At 40.5% G+C, this 18,618-nt stretch overlaps 1 protein-coding gene and 1 long non-coding RNA gene across 3 annotated transcripts in view; one reads left to right on the top strand and one right to left on the bottom strand.

Annotated features, from left to right (window-relative positions):
- Positions 1–18,618, bottom strand: part of LOC309656113 (uncharacterized protein) — a 761,916-nt gene that overhangs the window by 447,579 nt on the left and 295,719 nt on the right. For both annotated transcript variants that reach the window (XR_014261136.1, XM_082452309.1), the window contains exon 3: positions 15,211–15,310. Coding sequence is in view for 1 of the 2 variants with exons in the window: in XM_082452309.1 (XP_082308435.1) it covers positions 15,211–15,310 (100 nt within the window). In the remaining variant the exon portion in view is untranslated. The remainder of the gene's footprint in view (positions 1–15,210; positions 15,311–18,618) is intronic.
- LOC309656161 overlaps positions 1–18,618 on the top strand; it is a 329,878-nt gene that overhangs the window by 25,927 nt on the left and 285,333 nt on the right. The gene's annotated exons all lie outside the window — the stretch shown is intronic.

Raw genomic sequence — 18,618 nt, 5'->3', positions numbered from 1 at the left:
GCTGTGGGTATGTCATAAATGACTTTTATTACGTTGAGATATGTTCTTTCTATACCCATTTTGGTGAGAGTTTTTATTGTGAACGGATGTTGAATTTTGTCAGATGCTTTTTCTGCATCTATTGAGAGGATCATGTGTTTTTTGTCTTTCCTTTTGTTAATGTGGTGTATCACATTGATTGATTTGCGTATGTATTTTTTAATAAATTTATTTATTTTTGGCTGCATTGGGTCTTCGCTGGTGTATGTGGGCTTTCTCTAGTTGCGGCGAGCGGGGGCTACTTTTCGTTGTGGTGCATGGGCTTCTCATTGTGGTGGCTTCTCTCGTTGCAGAGCACAGGCTCTAGGCATGTGGGCTTCAATAGTTGTGGCACGTGGGCTCAGTAATTGTAGCTCACTGATTTAGCTGTTCCGTGGCATGTGGGATTTTCCCAGAGCAGGGATTGAAACCACGTCCCCTGCATTGGCAGGCAGATTCTTAACCACTGCACCACCAGGGAAGTCCCTGATTTGCGTATGTTGAACCATCCCTGTGATCCTAGAATGAATCCAACTCGATCATATTGTATGATCCTTTTTATGCTTTGTTGGACTTGGTTTCCTAATATTCTGTTGAGGATTTTTGCATCTATACTCATCAAAGATATTGGCCTATAATCTTCTTTTTTCGTAGTGTCTTTGTCTGGTTTTGGTATCAGGGTGGGGGTGGTGGCTTCATAGAATGAATTTGGGAGTGTTCACCCTTCTTCAATTTTTTGGAAGAAATTGAGAAGGAAAGGTGTAAGTTCTTCTTTGTATGTTTGGTAAAATTCCCCAGTAAAGCCGTTCGGTCCTAGACTTTTGTCTGCAGGGAGTTTTTTATTACAGTTTAGATTTCACTCCTAGTGACTGGTCTATTCAAATTATCTGTTTCTTCTTGACTCAGTTTTGGCCGGCTCTATGTTTCCAGGAACTTGTCCATTTTTTCTAGGTTGTCCCATTTGTTGGCATATAGCTGTTGATAGTGTTCTCTTATGATTTTTTGTATTTTTTCAGTATCAGTTGTTATTTCTCCTCTTTCATTTCTTATTTTGTTTATTTGGGTCCTCTCTCTGTTCTTCTTGGTGAGCCTGACTAGAGGTTGGTCGATTTTGTTTAACTTTTCAAAACACCAGCTCTTGGTTTTCTTGATCTTTCCTATTGTCTTTTTTTGGGGGAGGGGGGGGTCTCTATTTTATTTTTTTCCTCTCTGATCTTTAGTATTTTCTTCCTTCTGCTGACTTTGGGTTTTGTTTGTTCTTATTATTCTAATTCTTGTAGGTAGTAGGTTAGGCAGTTTACTTGATGTTTTTCTTGTTTCTTGAGGAAGGCCTGTATCGCTATGAACTTCCCTCTTAGAACTGCTTTTGCTGCATCCCACAGATTTTGTAAGGTTGTGTTTTCATTGTTATTTGGCTCAAGGTATTCTCTGATTTCTTCTTTTATTTTATTGTTGACCCATTGGATTTTTAGTAGCGTGTGGCTTAGTCTTCATGTGTTTGTTCTTTTCCCGTTTTTCTTTCTGTTGTTGATTTCTAGTTTCATACCATTGTGGTCAGAAAAGATGCTTGAAATAATTCCTATCCTCTTAAATTTGTTGAAACCTGTTTTGTAACCTAGTATGTGGTCTATCCTAGAGAACGTTCCATGCACACTTGAAAAGAATGTGAATTCTGAATTTTTTTGGATGTAGTGTCTTGAAGATATCAATTAAGTCTGTTCTATTGTGTCATTTAGAAGCTCTGTTGCCTTATTGATTTTCTCTCTGGAAGATCTGTCCATTGATGTCAGTGAGGTGTTAAAGTCTCCCACTATTATTGTATTCCTATCAATTTCTCCCTTTATGTCTGTTAGTATTTGTTTTATATATTTAGGTGCTCCTATATTGGGTGCATAGATGTTAACAAGTCTAATATCCTCTTCTTGTATTGACCCATTTATCATTATATACTGTCTTTCTTTATCTTATAACCTGTCCCTCATTATCTTTTTTTCTTTTTAACATCTTTATTGGAGTATAATTGCTTTACAATGGTGTGTTAGTTTCTGCTTTATAACAAATTGAATCAGCTATACATATACATATATCCCCATATCTCCTCCCTCTTGCATCTCCCTCCCACCCCTCTAGGTGGTCACAAAGCACCAAGCTGATCTCCCTGTGCTATGCGGCTGCTTCCCACTAGCTATCTATTTTACATTTGGTAGTATATATAAGTCCATGCCACTCTCTCACTTCTTCCCAGCTTACCCTCCCCCATCCCCATGTCCTCAAGTCCATTCTCTACGTCTGCGTCTTTATTCCTGTCCTGCCACTAGGTTCTTCAGAACCATTTTTATTTTTTTAGATTCCATATATATGTGTTAGCATACAGTATTTATTTTTCTTTCTTACTTACTTCACTCTATATGACTGTCTCTAGGTCCATCCACCTCACTACAAATAACTCAATTTTGTTTCTTTTTATGGCTGAGTAATATTCCACTGTATATATGTGCCACATCTTCTTTATCCATTCATCTGTCAATGGACACTTAGGTTGCTTCCATGTCCTGGCTATTGTAAATAGAGCTGCAATGAACATTGTGGTACATGACTCTTTTTGAATTATGGTTTTCATTATCTTTTTATGGCCTTTGTTTTAAAGCCTATTTTACTTTATGAGTATTGCTACCCCCACTTTCTTGTTGTTTCCATTTGTGTGAAATATTTTTTTCCATCCCCTCACTTTCAGTCCCCTCACCTTGTTTTCCAGTTGATTCTGCAGTTCTTCAAAGGAAGATTTTCTAAATTTGGAAGGACTAAGCATTTTTATATGCTGATGAGAAAGAGCTAGTTGAGAGGGAAGAATGGAAGATTCTGGATGATAAAAAGACCTTGAGAAGAAATGGAATCCAAATCACAGGTAGAACAATTGTCTGTTATAAGAGGAAAGACATTCCCTGTGATGAGAATGAGGGAGAAGGAGAGAATGAGTGTGAATGTAGATAAAATTTATTTTCACTGTAGGGAAGGTTAGATCATCTACTGAGAGTAAGAGGAACTGGAAGCTGAGAGTCAGAAGCTTGAAGACAGTGGGGAATGTTAGAAATAGGCAGTGGGGCCAGTGGCTGGGAGAACCACCCAGTGGAATGCCATAGAATTGCTGAGCAGTGATGAAGTCCAGGTTGAGAATGCGGTCACCAGGAATTTATAGTGTCAATCATCATAGTACTAAACATGGTATGTTATAATTATTCACAGGCCTCTCTCAGCACATGTGCCTGACAAGCTGGTGTATCCACTAAATGTTGAATAAATGAATGGACCCAGTTTAAGTGAGGCCTCCAATTAAAGGACCGCATTTCCTCCACCAACAGAGTTTCATCAACTAAAACCATTAGAAAGCTATCTGGGGTCTATCTCTCTCTGCTATTTTTAGTCTAAAGACACGTTGAGACGGAAAATGCGCTTTCCTCTGCTTTTGTGCAAGTTTGTTATATGTTATATATGTATGCTTTGTAATGCATGTTTGCTGTGTAATGCATGTATGCATTCAGTAGTTTTCCAAAGATCACTAGTTAGCTCAGGCTAACTCAGGTCATCTGACTTGCATTCCATATACTGGGATATACGATATGCCATGTGAAACTGCCAAGGAGTTCCAGATGATACACTAAGCCTTCAATGTTCCCTTCCTTTCTTCCTTCCTTCCTTCCTTCCAGCCTCCCTCCATCTTTCCTCCCTGAGCATGGTAGACCTCTTGGAATCCATTCTGATCTCCCTACCAAGCTGTCCCCCAGCTTCATTATGTTCAGCCCTCATTTGCACATGCTCTTGACACCTGGTGTTTGGTGGCAGAAATGGCTGATAAAATTCCACACTGATTAATTTCATGTTTAATCTAACTGATACTTCTGTAGCCTTTGCAAATAACCTCTTTGAACAAAAACTGCAACGGCTCATTCCAAACCCGATCAAAGAGGTATGCATGACTCACAGCCACTAAATAAACATTGATGCCTGATGGCAGTAATATGGCTATTTATATTCAGAGCCTGATTTAACCAGTGGCATTCCTGTAATAAGATAATAAGCATGAGCTGTTTACTACAAAAAAAGGAGAGTCTGTGGTGCTGGTGTTCAATAAAACCTCTTAACAGGCAAATGAGTCTCTGAAATTGGTTGGCAAATACATCCAGAATGAGATGTGCTAATTAGTTGCTGTTACTGATTTTCTAAAATAAAGAGTTTAGACTTAAATTAGCCCTGAAATTTAGTACAATAAAAAATACTGGATATATGATATCATGTTGAGAGTCTTACAGATTATATCTAATATATGTACAGCAATACAATTAAGAAAAAAGAACTCTGCACATAAATCACTAGATTTTAAACAGAGACTGTCTAAGAAGAGGTTTTAAATGTGGAGAATTAGATATTTGAATCTCAGGTTCAAGTTTTTTTTCTGTTCAGAAAGCATTTGTAGATGATCCTCTTGGCTATAGGGGCAGAGATATCTATTACTATAAGCACTTTAATTTTTAAATAGAAAGAGCAAAAGAATGCAAGAATTACCTTAATCACATTTGGATACCCTTTAAAAATAGATTAAGCCATTCAGAACCAAGATCACAGAGGGTCTAGGTAAACATGTAGCAGACAGCTGTCTGGATTCAGAAAAAAATGATGAAAGTATCAAGCTTGTGAAGCCTCTCCCAACACCATCCAGCACTGGTTTTCCTCAACTGAGGTAAAAGCAGCAGGCATCTTGTGCCTGCTCCCTTTCTCCTTCTACCATCACTCCAGGCAGCCCCCTTCCAGCTGCTAAAGATGCATCTTCAAACTTCCATTTTCACTGCTTCCTTCACCAAGCTTGAAGGAGCTGCCTATCAGGACTTGCAATTTCAAATAGTGAGATGATCTCAGAAGACATCCAAATATTATTTCTTTTAAAAAATCAAATATTATATCTAAAAAGTTATGGCCAAGTCATAAGAGGATTCAGCTTGTGTCTCCATCATATTTTTTTCCCTGAAACCAAGTTGAATTCAAGAACCTGTTGTTTGAATTTAGCTGGTTGAGATGATGCTTGTTTTTCCAGAGCAAATGGTCTTTCTTCTTTTAAAGCCAACTAGATGGCAGATAGTGCTGTAGCTCTAAAGTAGTAATGTTTCTAATGTTAGCAATGAGTCGATTCATTCATTTGAGTTCTATTCATCTACAGTTAAACCGACAAAGGTTGATTATTTGTGTGCTTTAATTTAGATGTTCAGTCTGTGTCAGAGTCTTTAGTTACCTGGGGTAATTGATGATGTACATCTTTGTCTCCACATCACAGTGGGCCCCAACTCAGGTACCAACGTTTTCAGCTAATACTGAGACCTAGAATTGTTAGGGACACTCTCATATAATCTAGCAAATAATTGATATTATAAACAGAATCCTGAGTCATGAACATGTGGTCTTCCCTATATTTCTCAACAGTATTACTTAAGGTTCTCTTGAAACCAATTCTGGACTAGCTTAAGACAAAAGGGAATTTACTTGAAAGGATATTAGCAATTTTATAAAAGGTACGGATGACTTGAATAGCTATGCCTCAGAAGCGCAAGAACAACAGCAATTCCAGAGATGTGAAAACAAGAGCTTCTGGGCTCATTCTGCTATTTTTGTAGCTCTGAGACTAACATCTCCTGGTTCCTTTGTTTCTTTTTTAAGATTCCGTGTTCTTAGACAAGAAAATCTGGTTGGTCCCTCTGCGCTCAAACAAATGACCTGAACAAATCAGTTATGACTAACAAAGAGGGGGTATCTGGGTCACATGGCATAGACATGGCTTCCGTGCAAGTCCCCAGAGACTGGAGGACAGTTGTCAAATGGGTAGCAAACCCAAGGGTCCTCTATACCAGTGCTCCTCCAAGTGCTGGTCCCCAAAAATGTCTGATATCAATCCAGGAGCGTACTGTATAAGGAGCAGGCACCAGAATCTAAATCAACACATTGCTTACTTCACTGAGAAAATCTTGCTATTAAAAAATCGTCAGCTGAACTAAAGAGTATGCTAGTGACACAGCTGGGTTATATCCTGGTGCAGCGTGTCTCACCTCCTCATGGACCAGTAGTGAACAATTTGTGAACCACCCTTGAATAGCAGTCTCTTCTCTTCAGCCCTTGCCTGACTTTATGGGACTCGTACCAGAGCAATCAAGAACATAGACTTTGGTCTTCCCTGGTGGCACAGTGGTTAAGAATCCACCTGCCAATGCAGGGGACACAGGTTTGAGCCCTGGCCCAGGAAGATCCCACATGCCATGGAGCAACTAAGCCCGTGCGCCACAACTACTGAGCCTGTGCTCTAGAGCCCGTGAGCCACAACTACTGAGCCTGCAAGCCACAACTACTGAAGCCCATGCGCCTAGAGCCTGTGCTCTGCAACATGAGAAGCCACCGCAATGAGAAGCCCACGCACCACAGCAAAGAGTAGCCCCCGCTCGCCGCAACTAGAGAAAGCCCGCACACAGCAACAAAGACCTAACATAGCCAAAAATAAATAAAATAAAATAAAATTAATGAATTAAAAAAAAAAAAAGCTTTTAAAAAAAGGACATAGACTTTGAAGCTACCTGGGTCTCAGTTCTCACTATCCTGAGTAGGTGAATGACCTTGGGCTAATGAATACTCCAAGCCTCACTTTCCTCATCTAAGTTGGAGGTAACAATACTACCATATTTGTCAGGACTCTTTCAATTGCAGGCAGCAGAAAATCAAGTCATTAAATTAAACCAGATGAAATTGTTGACATCCAATCTGCAAAGATGGCAATTTTATTGTGGTTCAAACTAACAGCTTAAGCTAAAAACGATTTTATTGGCTTATGAAGCTGGCAACTATAACAGTGGAATAGGTAGCACACACATCTGAATCTAAGGCTCAAATGAATAAAGAGAAGCTCTCTCTTTTTCAGCAACCAGAATTGGATCATGTGGCATAGAATGATGCTAATTGGCCCTACTTGGGTCATGCTGCCAACCCTCCAGCCCAATCACTGTCAAAAAAGACACAAAGTTTCTTGATGGGCCAGGTTTAGGTCATGTGCTTGGGAGTAAGCAGGGCACTATGATTAATAGATTGACAGGTCTGTCAGATAAATCCTTTCTGTTTTGTTTGGCCATATCCCTAGGGCCTAGCACATAATAGGTGTCCCCAAAATTAGGTAAATAAATGATTGGGGAGGGCGTATTGTGCAACCTCTTCAGTCAAAAGAGGGGGCAGACAAAAGCAATAGAATCGCATGATAAATGCCTACACCATATGGGTGTTGTGAAGATCAGACAAGAATATGATGCATATGGGACAGGGCCTAGCACATGGGGGCACTTTTATTGGCCACATAGATCAGGTCAGTGTGGGAGCCCACCTCTTCCGTGCAGTGACTTGTACATAGCAGGCACCCAGGTTTTTTGATTGACTGGATGAGCTAATAAGTGAACTCATGAATAGACAATGAGCAATCTGGATCCTGTATCTTCCTTTGGAAAAGTTCTTTATCCTATGATGATTTTGATTTTGCCTGGTTTTCCTACGAACAACCAGACACGAATCACACAATCAATAGGGCAAGAGCAAACGGGCAATTTATTACAACTGGAGACATTTTAGGTAAAGACCTACATTAGGAAAACTTTCTAGGGTCCACAAGACAAGGCTTCTTCAGTGAAACTTAAAGAAAACAGGCTGGCTTCTATTATGATTCTTTCTGGTAGAAGAAAAGGGGCAGATGACTTCTAAGAGTTCTTGCCCAGTGACTGGCAGCACTGGTAAGTCACATTCCAATCCAAGTGAGGACGAAGGAAGGGGACGGGAGCAGAAGACACAATATCAGTGTTTGACTTGGAAGTGTCCACAGAGCTCATCTAGTGCAATCCCCTCTTTTTACTGAAGGGGGAACTGAGGCCTGGAGAATGAAGCAGCCTAAGGGGCAGAGTTGAGTCCAGCTCTTCTTCGTCCACGTGCAGTATTTGTCCTCCACGTCACACCACAGGCAGTGGTGGCTTCCTGTGCACCCATCGTGCCCCTGTCACCCATGTAAGGTGGACATGGAAGCAGGTGGGTGATGGTAACGCCTCAGTGAGAAACTGGTAGAGACCCTCGTGTGGTCAAGGGTCAAAGGGTGGGGATTAGTATGCCCTGAAGGATAATCTGACTCCCACTCTTGGTTACAAACCCCACATATTACTAACCTACCCCTTCCCGCCTGCCACCTGAAAAGAATCCAAAACATGTCCAATATATATTTTAAAACATTACCTGTGTCAAGCAATTTGACCAAATGACAAATCAGGTCATTTTATTTATTAGGTTATTTCATTTTCTAAATTAACTCAGGACATGTGAACCTAATAAAGGATATTTGAGCCTTTTCTGAATAGGAAAAACATACATTTAGGTGCTGAAGTATTGACCTTGTAGGCAGATTGTTTGCAATCAGGACAAACCAGGCTATGCGCGCACTAGAGGTTACGGGCATAATATTTGTGGCAGACTATTAATTCCCCACCCAGTATAGATTCTCCCCTTCCTCACTGGCAGAGCTCCTATATTGCTGGGAGTGACAGGATTCCCAGCCTAAATTTGTTTTATAACTTACTTGAGATGTAAGTAGAAGTCATGGAGCCTTTCCAGAAAGCCCCCTTTACAGGGACTGACTCAGCTGACAGGACCCTTCTGTCTTTCCCCTTTCTACATCTTCCAGATGCTACCTGGCTGGAGCTCCAGAAGCCATACTATAAACATGAGATGAGGATCCATCCTAGATATTGTGAGATGGCGAGCTGCCAGGAGCTTGGGTCCCCCAAAACCTCATGCCCCGCCACATCAGCCCTACACTGCCTGCTTCTTGTTAGATGAGAGGAAAAGAAGGCCCTATCTTATTTAAACCAATTTTCAGATCAGCTGAGTACAGTTCCTGACTGATTCAAACTCATGGCATGATCTTGGCAAAGTAAGTTCTTTAGCCCCTTTGTGCCTCAATTTCTTTCCCCTTCAAACTGAGTAAGAGCACCAACCAGCATTAAAAAGCACATAATACAGTGTTTTAAAATTCTAGAAAAAATTTGGACGTAGTCAAAGGAGTAAGGGGGTGAATACATGGCTATCTGAACTTAACCACTAGTCAATCAGAACAGTTCCTTTTCTATTTAATTTTTATATGGAGTTTCCAAGTAAGATTTCATTTGGAAGAGAAGAAAAATAATTTACAGGCTAAGATAAGTTGAAAATCACTGGCATAGAAAAATGTTTAGTCCATCATATGTGAAAAGGACAGTTGGGGCATACCACTGCTCCTGAGATGATAGTTTTCCAACATTGCTGATGGATCTAGTGATGCCCATCGGATCCTTCTTGGAATCAATAGGCCACACTTGTAGACCAGCCTAGGGAAACAGTCTGGAGCCAACAAGCAGTGACAGTGCCCTGATCCCTGCAGGAATAAAACCAGTCGCTTTGCTGCCTTCATGCTGTACTCTAACCCCCTGAAGAATAACTAACGAGCCTGAGAGTCACGCAGCAGCTGCTCTCTGGGGTGTTAAAAAGAGACTGAAGGGAGCTGAGGAGTCATGTCCATTAGGAAGGTGTCTTGTCAGTAAGTGGCTCCTGTCACTGCCCATAGCCCTGGCCTCTCTGATCCATCAGACTCAGTGTACTTACTCACCCAAGGGTTCAGTAGTCTTCCACATGGGAAAAAGATACCATCTGAGATAAAGGAAGGAAGGAAGGAAGGAAGGAAGGAAGGAAGGAAGGAAGGAAGGAAGGAAGGAAGGAAGGAAGGAAGGAAGGAAGGAAGGAAGGAAGGAAGGAAGGAAGGAAGGAAGGAAGGAAGGAAGGAAGGAAGGAAAGAAAGAAAGAAAGAAAGAAAGAAAGAAAGAAAGAAAGAAAGAAAGAAAGAAAAGAAAGAAAGAAAGAAAGGAAGGAAGGGCAGAGAGAGAAAGAAAGAAAGAGAGAGAGAGAGAAAGAAAGAAAGGAAAGAAAGAAAGAAAAAGAAAGAAAGAAAGGAAGGAAGGAAGGAAGGAAGGGAGAAAGAGAGAGAGGAAAGAAAGAAAGAAAGGAAGGAAGAAAGAAAGAAAGAAGGAAGGAAGGAAGGAAGGAAAAGAAAGAAAGAAAGAAAGAAAGAAAGAAAGAAAGAAAGAAAGAAAGAAAGAAAGAAAGAAAGAAAGAAAGAAAGAAAGAAAGAAAGAAAGGAAGGAAGGAAGGAAGGAAGGAAGGAAGAAAGAAAGAAAGAAAGAAAGGGAAAAAGAAAGAAAGAAAGAAAGATAGAGGGGAAGGGAAGGGAACCAAGGGAGAGAGGGAGGAAGGAAGGGAGAGAGAATGAGAGAGAGAGGAAGGAGAAAGAAAAGTCCTGAGCCGTTCACACAACTTTGACTCCTAATCAAGCTGTCTCTCAGCAGAACATCTCACCTGAGCCCTGGAGAAAGAGCCAAACCACAAAGTTCTTGAGACCTTGGAAATAAGCCTTCGTCTGACTGAACCCCACACCCATCCACAGAAGGAGCTTCAGAACCCAAGAAAATGATACAAGCAGGGCCCTCTGATTATAAAAGTCTCCCCTGTACACTCTGCAACCTCAAATCAGAAATAGCTGAGGGCTGGCTCTCACACAGTCAGAGTCCCAGGAGCAATCCCAGACCCTGACTCCAAATTCTCTTTCCCAACCGACTCGATTTCAACTTTGACTTGCCAATCAAGCTGCAGCTTACTCCGTTCAAGTCCCCAGCTCTGTTTCTCTGAACATGACTGCGCCTGTCTTCCTCTCACTTTGTGGGGTCACATCACATCCCTGAGCCGCAGATCCCTCATGAGCCCTTGTCTTTAACCCTTGCTCACTCTGCACCCGATCTCCAACCCACACGTGCCCACTTCAACCACACTCAGCTGCCAAGATCCAGACTCTTCTGGGGATAGTCGGGCTCTGTCTGCTTTCCTTTCTCATATTCTCAAACATCGCATGAACACAACTCATTCAAACAGATCATTAAAATAGAATATATTTGATTTGCATTGCATCTTACTGCTTTCTTTTTCCACTCTACTCTCCCACCCCAGTTAGACTTTTGCAAATACATCCTTCTGAGTGGGTTTTTGAATGGTGATGGGAGAAATAAAAGAGGAAAGATGACATTAAAAATTAAGAGAGAGAATTAAGAGAGAGTAATTGTGAAGAGACGATGGAAGGTCTCTGGCTTCTATCAGATTCAGTGAGGCAGAGAGGAGGGCTAGATACTGCCCCTTGGTCCTCAGCTTCTATTTCCACCTTTTTCTATGCTCCCCCCTGGATCACAGGGGCTGGAAAGGCATAAAACCTTATTTTCCCAATTCCCTTTCTGCTAGGGTTCTAGATGAGATTTAGCTTCTGCTGATAAAATGCATTCACGTGCAGAAAAGAAGTAGGGTCATTCTCTCTGGGCAGTGGTGACTGGTGAGCATGCTCCCACAAACACAAGCTTTTGCAGTGGCCACCCTCCATGGTACACTGTCTGATGACCAACCTAATGGGTACTGGGCAGCTGTCATCATGCTGGCAGCATTTTCCTGACCTCTGGGTGATAGTAGAGAGTAGATAGAAGAGAGAAGGAAGGCACTGCATTCAGTGAGGTGGACTGAGTTGCACGCCCTTGGCTGGAAGAGCTCCAGCTTCTTACCCCCACATTTTCTCCCCCCAAAAATAGGGTCACATGATTGAGACACTATTCCTTATAAATGAACTTTAAAATGAGATTGTATTAGAATGACTGCTGTTCACAAATCAATCAATGTAACCCATCATATTAATAAACTCAAGAGGAAAAGTCACCTGTTTGTATCAACTGATACAGAAAAAGCATTTGATCAAAATTCAATGCCCATTCATGATAAAAACTCCCAGAAAAGTAAGATAGCAGTAAACTTTCTCAATTTGATAAAGAACATTTACAAAAAACTTACAGCTAACATTATATTTAATTGTAAAGGACTGAATGCTTTCCTCCTAAGATCAGGTCCAAGGTAAGGATGTCTGCAAAGATGTCTGCCCCCTCCACTACTATTCAGCCATGATCTAGCCAACTCAATAAGGCAAGAAAAAGAAATAAAAGGCATACAGATACAAAAGGAAGAACTAAAACTGCCCGTATTTGCAGATGCCATTATGGTCTGCAGAGAAATCCCAAGGAATCTTAAAAAAAATTCCTTGAACTAATAAGTGCATTCAGCAAGTTCACTGATAACAAGATCAACATAAAAAATCAATTGTAACAATGGAAAAATTAATTGTATTTCTATATCCTAACAGTGAATACATGGGAACAAATTAAAAACACAAAACCATTTATTATCACTCAAAAAATACAGCAACGGAGTGACTGCTGTTCACAGGTCTCTCGGCTACTAGAGAGCTCTCCACCCTGACTCTAGTAAAGAGGTCAGGAAACCTTGAGTAAGGTTGGAGGTATTAATTTCGGGCAGTTAATTACATTCTTTCAGCATCCATCTCCCTGAAGTTTTCACTGGGCAAATCCTTCAGGAGGACATCCCCATTAGCTATTCATTTTTCTTCCTCACTGACTGGAGAATGAAGTGACTGTTGGCTGTGTCACACAACTCGTTGAAATTCACCCCTGGGTGAAGTGATCCTCAAATAATTACCAAATGTAGTTCAGGTAACTGAATTAGTGAATTACCTTGGTTCCTTTGAGATGAAAGACTCTTTAGGAATGTGAAATACTTCGGCTCTTTGTTATTTATAACCTGAACAATGAAAGAACCCAAAGTAGTATTCAATATGCTCCAGGAATGGGATGACTAAAATTAAAGAATGCAATTGGTTTTCATTTTCCATATTTTTCATTTTCTCTCCTTTTCATTTCAATAGTCAGGACTGAATATGACAAGACATCAAATCCCCTCTGATGTTAATAAGGCATCAACTATGGAGCTCTGGGAAGAGAAAAATTCAGCCGAAGTGTGACAAGTACGTGGTTCTCCTCCTTTCTGTGATTTATTACCATTTCCTCTCACCCACCCTATTACACTACTTTACAGGTGAAAACCTCCTCCCTTGCTTTGTTTTCTTCTGCCTTAGTCTAATTTGCCAAATTTAAGAGTCTCAACTACTCTTCCACCCTTCAGACAAACAACTGCTCCCATCAGTGGTCTCCCATCAGAGAAATGCAGGATGCCCTCGGCTTAGTGCTCTGCCCTGGGTGCGAAGAAGACAGAAGCCTAGAGGCGAATCCCAGGCAGACAGCTTGACCTGGGGTGGGAGGAGTGGGAAGTGGTGGAGATGGGGCTGAGGTTGGCAAATCAAGGCCCAGTCTACCTGAGGTTGGTAGAGGGCTGAAGATGGTGGCGGAGATGCTAGGCTCTACTCATGCTGGATATGGGTGTACTGCATTTATTGAATCCAATTTACAGTTACTCATTTTTAGTTTTCATTTTTTAAAGCATTTAGGGTTTTCTATTTCTCTCTCTTTTCAAATATCTTTTTAAGTGTAATTTATTTATTTTGGAACGGGAATAGGTAATACATTCACATAGTTCACAATTCAAAAAGCATTCAGTAATATACAGTTAAGACTCCCTCCCACCTACATGCTCCAGCCACCCAGTTCTCCCTTCAGAGGCACCAGCATCATCAACTTCCTACTTTTCCTTGCAGAAATATACAAGCAAATTTGTATAAGGCATCCCCTCACCATCTTTTATTTACACACATGATGACACACTACTCTGTTCTGTACTGTGCTTTTCTCACATAATATATCTTAGAGATCATTCCACACCAGTATACAAAGACCTCCTCAATCTTTTTTATGATAAATAATAATCCATTATGTTAACGTATCTTCATTTGTCTAACCACTCTCCCATTAATGATCATTTCCATTATTTCCAATTTTTTTATACTACAAACAGTGCTGTAATGATTAACCTGTCAATAAGTGATTTCCACATATAGGAGTATGTCTGTAATTTAATAGAATTGCTACTAATAGAATTATTATAAATAATTCCTGTAAATAGTGTTGCTAAATCAAAGATTATGTATTTGTAATTTTGATAGATATAGCCAAATTGCAAATACCTGTCACCTGACGCAACATCCTTTGCCCATTTTTCTATTGCATTATTGGTTTTTTTCTTATTGATTGTGTAGCAATGACTTAAAATATGTTTCCTAATTTGTCCGTTGACTTTTGACTCAGCTATGATTGTTTTTGCATGGATACATTTTTAAAAACACGGTTGAGTTTTTCAATCTTTTATTTTATGACTGCTATAATTTGTGTCATATATTTAAAGGTTTTCTGCAGTCATAAATTACAACAAGAAAATCTTTTATGGTTTTTTCCTATTTTTATGGTTTCATATTTTTCTATTTAAAATCTGTAACCCATCTGGAATTTATTTGGTAAGATTTGAGGTACGGCTCCAATTTTAATTATGTATTTATTGTTACAGCTAACTACCCTGTTGTCCAAACATCATTGATAAAAATCCAGTGTTCCCAGTGATTTGAAATGAGACCTTTATCATATGCTAAATCCCTATATGTTTTTGGGTCTACTTCTTGATTTTCTATTCTGTTTTATCTCTCTATTCATGTGCCAGTGGCACCCTAGTTTGATTTTTAAAAACGTAACTAAAAGGAATTGTACTTCAATTTTTTAAACTTTATGTATCTCCTTAAAGTAACTCTTCCTTTGGGTTAGTGATCCATGGAAACAAGGTTTCCTGTCTGTGTCTTACAATATTGTTTACTTTCCCTCAGATAGCTCAGGACTAGATTTTTCTTAATCTTCCAGGAAATGAAATTTAGCCTCTACCATCTGAGTGGCATAGTCAAATGCATGGCATAACCTTGGGCTTATGAGATGACCATAGGAATAGCATATTTTACCTTTCCAAATCCTGGTGCATAACAGGGTCACAAGGAACAGGCTCTTTTATTCCTGTGGTCATCGCTTTAAAATAAAGTTGTATACTTAATGAATATTTACTATACGGCAAGTTGCTTCGGTGAGGATGCTTTTGGCTTCAAGTCATAGAAACAGATTCAAACAGCCTTTCACAATAAGGAAATGCATGAACTGCGGTAACTAGTTCTCAAGGAGTAGGGGGTTGGACAGGCAGTGTCAGTAGCCTGGCCATGTCATTACAGATCCAGCCTCTTACCATTTTGTGTTCCTCCATCCTCAGTCGTTGGGTCCATTCTCAGGCTGATGGCAAGATGGCTTTGGCATTTCCAGGTATCCCCTCCAGACATGAAAACACCCTGAGAAAGAGACAGCAGCTCGTTTTGTTCTCTTTCTTAGGAGCAAGGGAACATTTCCCTGAAGTCTCCCATGTGTGATTGGCCAGAATTGGGTGACATTCCCATTCCCAAATCAATCACTGACAACAGGAATGTGATTAGCTTAAGGCCAATCAGACCCACCCCTGGGCTGGGCAAGGATGAGTTCCCTCCAAGGCACATGGCTGCTTGAAGAGGGTGAACATCTGCACAAAACCTGGATTCTCATAGTAATGGAAGTGGGTAATGGATGCTGATAATGAGTCTGCCCCATCCCCCTCTCTCTTTCTCTCTCCTGACTGGTTTCCTTTGCAAGACATCCAACAATGTCCCCCTTCACACACACTTAGTGTTTGGTCATGTATTAACTGCAAACTGAAAAATTCAATAAACACTCATTGAACTCATACTATATGCCCAAAATGTGTGAGGAGCTGAGGACTAGAAGAAGGAAAGACAGGGATCCTGATCTCAATGATTTAATGGGAGGCACAGAAAAATTAAGGAATTCCTTAATTCCTTAGTACAGTGATAGGTGCTATGTATTGATACATAACTTAAGGGTGCTATGGGAGTTCTAAAGAGTGAGTAACTTCACAGGGAACTTCATGGTAAAACAAATGGAATATTCCAGCTGAGCTTTGAAAGATAAGTAGGTTATCAAGGAAGAACATTCAGGCAGGGAAATTAGCTAGTACCAAGGACCAAGAAGGCATTGGCCTGGCATGCTCAGGTTACTATATGTGTTCTTTATGTCAAGCTATTAAGTGAACATGGCAGTGAGGCACTGTTTTACCCAAAGAATGAAGGTGCCTGGGGGAGTTTTGAGGCCTGGTTAGCAACTTTGGTTTTTACTGTTTAAGAGACATCATCAGTGGATACCATCCCTAAGAAGTTCTGAGAGAGGTTAAAGCTAATTGCAGCATTCAAACACAAACAGCAGATTATTAATCAACTTTCTGAGGTGACAGACCACCTCTCAGAGACCCCTAAATCTTTCTTTCACTTCACAATCAAGCTTCTTGCAAACGATATCCATACTAGCAATCTTCTCACCTCCATTCATTCCTTAACCTCAACCCACTGAGGTTAGCAATATGATGGTTGTTCCTGCTAAGGTCACCAGAGGCCTCAATAAATTGTAAGACACAAAATAGAATAAAACCAACAACAACAACAATAAACTCTCTTACATCCTACCTTCCAATCACATGAACTATTTATAATTCACAAATTACATTGGTTAATACATTTAGAGACTCCGGGCACTGAAAGTATGAATTCTTTCTCCCACTGCAGTATAAAATTAAAATTAAAAGCAATCCTAAATCATAATTTTTTCCATAAGGGCTTCATTTTTTTAATAAATCATATTCTTTCAAAAAAAATCTTACTCTGGACCCCTGCTTTGTTGTTTATTTAAGCACATGCCCACCAGTTGAGTAATCCAGCAATAAAGATATTCATACCTTGTTTGTAGTAGGTTAAATGACGTCCCCCCCAAAAGATATATTCACCCAGAACCTCAGAATGTGACCTTATTTGGAATAAGGGACTCTGCAGATGTAATTAAGGTGAAGATCTCTAGACAGATAATCCTGGATTAGGGTGGGCCTTAAATCCAATGATTTGGATTTAAGAGAGAGAAACAGAGAATCACAGAGACATGTGGGGAGAACACCACATGAAGATGAAGACAGAGATTGGAGCAATGCATCTACAAGCCAAGGAATGTCGAGAATTACTGAAACACCCAAAGCTAGGAGAGGAACATGGAACAGATTCTCCCTCAGAGCCTCCAGAAGGAACCAACCATGCTGACACCTTGATCTGAGACTTCTGGCCTCCAGAACTCTGAGAGAATAAATTTATGTTGCTTTAAGTCACTCAGTTGTAGTAATTTGTTATGGCGGTCCTAGGCAACTAATACATTACTCCATAACAATTTGAATTAAAATCAGGGAACTTTTGATTATAAGAAACTCAGGAAGAGAGGAATTTATTTTAAAGAACTGCAATCTCACAGGACACAGAGATGAGAAATTAAGCCTCTTGCTTTTGGAGCTGGGAACCAGGGCAGAGAAGGAAAGTGACTGTCCATCGCTCAAAGTCATCTAATAAACTCTCTCATATTGCTCCCTCTGTGAGTCATTCCATGCTGTCCCCTGGCTGTCTTCCTTTGCATCATCGCTCTCTGGGTGTGTGTGGCTCTTCGAGGTGACTTCAGCCCCAGTCTCTGTAAATTTAAAGTTTGTTCCCCACATCTAACTGACTTTGTCTCTCAGCAGCCCAATTACAAATTGTCATGTGAGAAACTGGGTTGGCTCAACTTAGAGTTACCTAAGGGCTAGCCCCCCGACGAGCCATCCGGTGCCCATCTCTGGCCCAGTTATAGCACATGAGAGGTGGAGCCCTGTGGCATGAGTGCTGTGCCTTCCAGCCTTTGGGCCAGAACTCCCACTGCAGAGGTCACAGTGGTGTAGGCAAAACTTGGCCCCTCTGGTGCAGTCTGGTCATTTTTCTCCCTCCCTCCCTAGACTATGAACCCCTAGAGGGCAAGAATATAGGTCGCAGTGCCTGGGACATGGTAGATATTCAAGATGAGTCGGTTAAATACAAAGGAATTAGTTGAGCTTTGTAGAACTGCAAGAAAAAGGTAAATGTTTATACCGCTTTCTCTGTTTCTTCTTGACAAAGTGGGCATTTTAAAGCTGACTTCCCTTCCTTACCTCATTCTCAGAAATAGCAAAGAGACTATCTCTGGATATTTGATAAAATGGCACTCACAAAGCCACACAACCTCACTGCGGTCCCTGATCAGTGGATCTAAGGTAAACAGTTCCCTTACCTCTTTCTCTCTCTCCATTGGTGTCCAAACTCCCTAATCTTTTGGCTGGTGCTATGATCCTTCTTGACAGAGAGCTCAGGGAAAGAGGTTGTTTGAGCCATTCTTTGCCTCTTTTTCCTTTTCTTTTCTTCCCTTTTTAAAAAAATGGATTTTTCCCCACAGAGATCTTTTTTCCCAAATTTTTTAAAATTTAAGTATAGTGATTTACAATGTTGTATTCATTTGAAGTGTACAGCAAAGTGAGTCAGCTATATATATATATATAGAGAGAGAGAGAGAGAGAGAGGGAGAGAGAGAGAGAGGGAGAGAGAGAAGATCTTATTTTGACAACACAATCTTGTGTAACATTCTTTCAGGAGACTGCCTAGTTTCTAGAAACTTTTCCTTTGCTTTAGCTACAGCTAGTTTGTTGAGACCCTTTCCTAATAGCCTCTCCCTTGGG

The sequence above is a fragment of the Balaenoptera physalus genome (assembly GCF_965194825.1).
Source record: "Balaenoptera physalus genome assembly, chromosome: 2".
NCBI lineage: Eukaryota > Metazoa > Chordata > Mammalia > Artiodactyla > Balaenopteridae > Balaenoptera > Balaenoptera physalus.
Note: the sequence above shows the minus strand (reverse complement) of the source record. Positions and strands in the feature narration are given on the sequence as shown.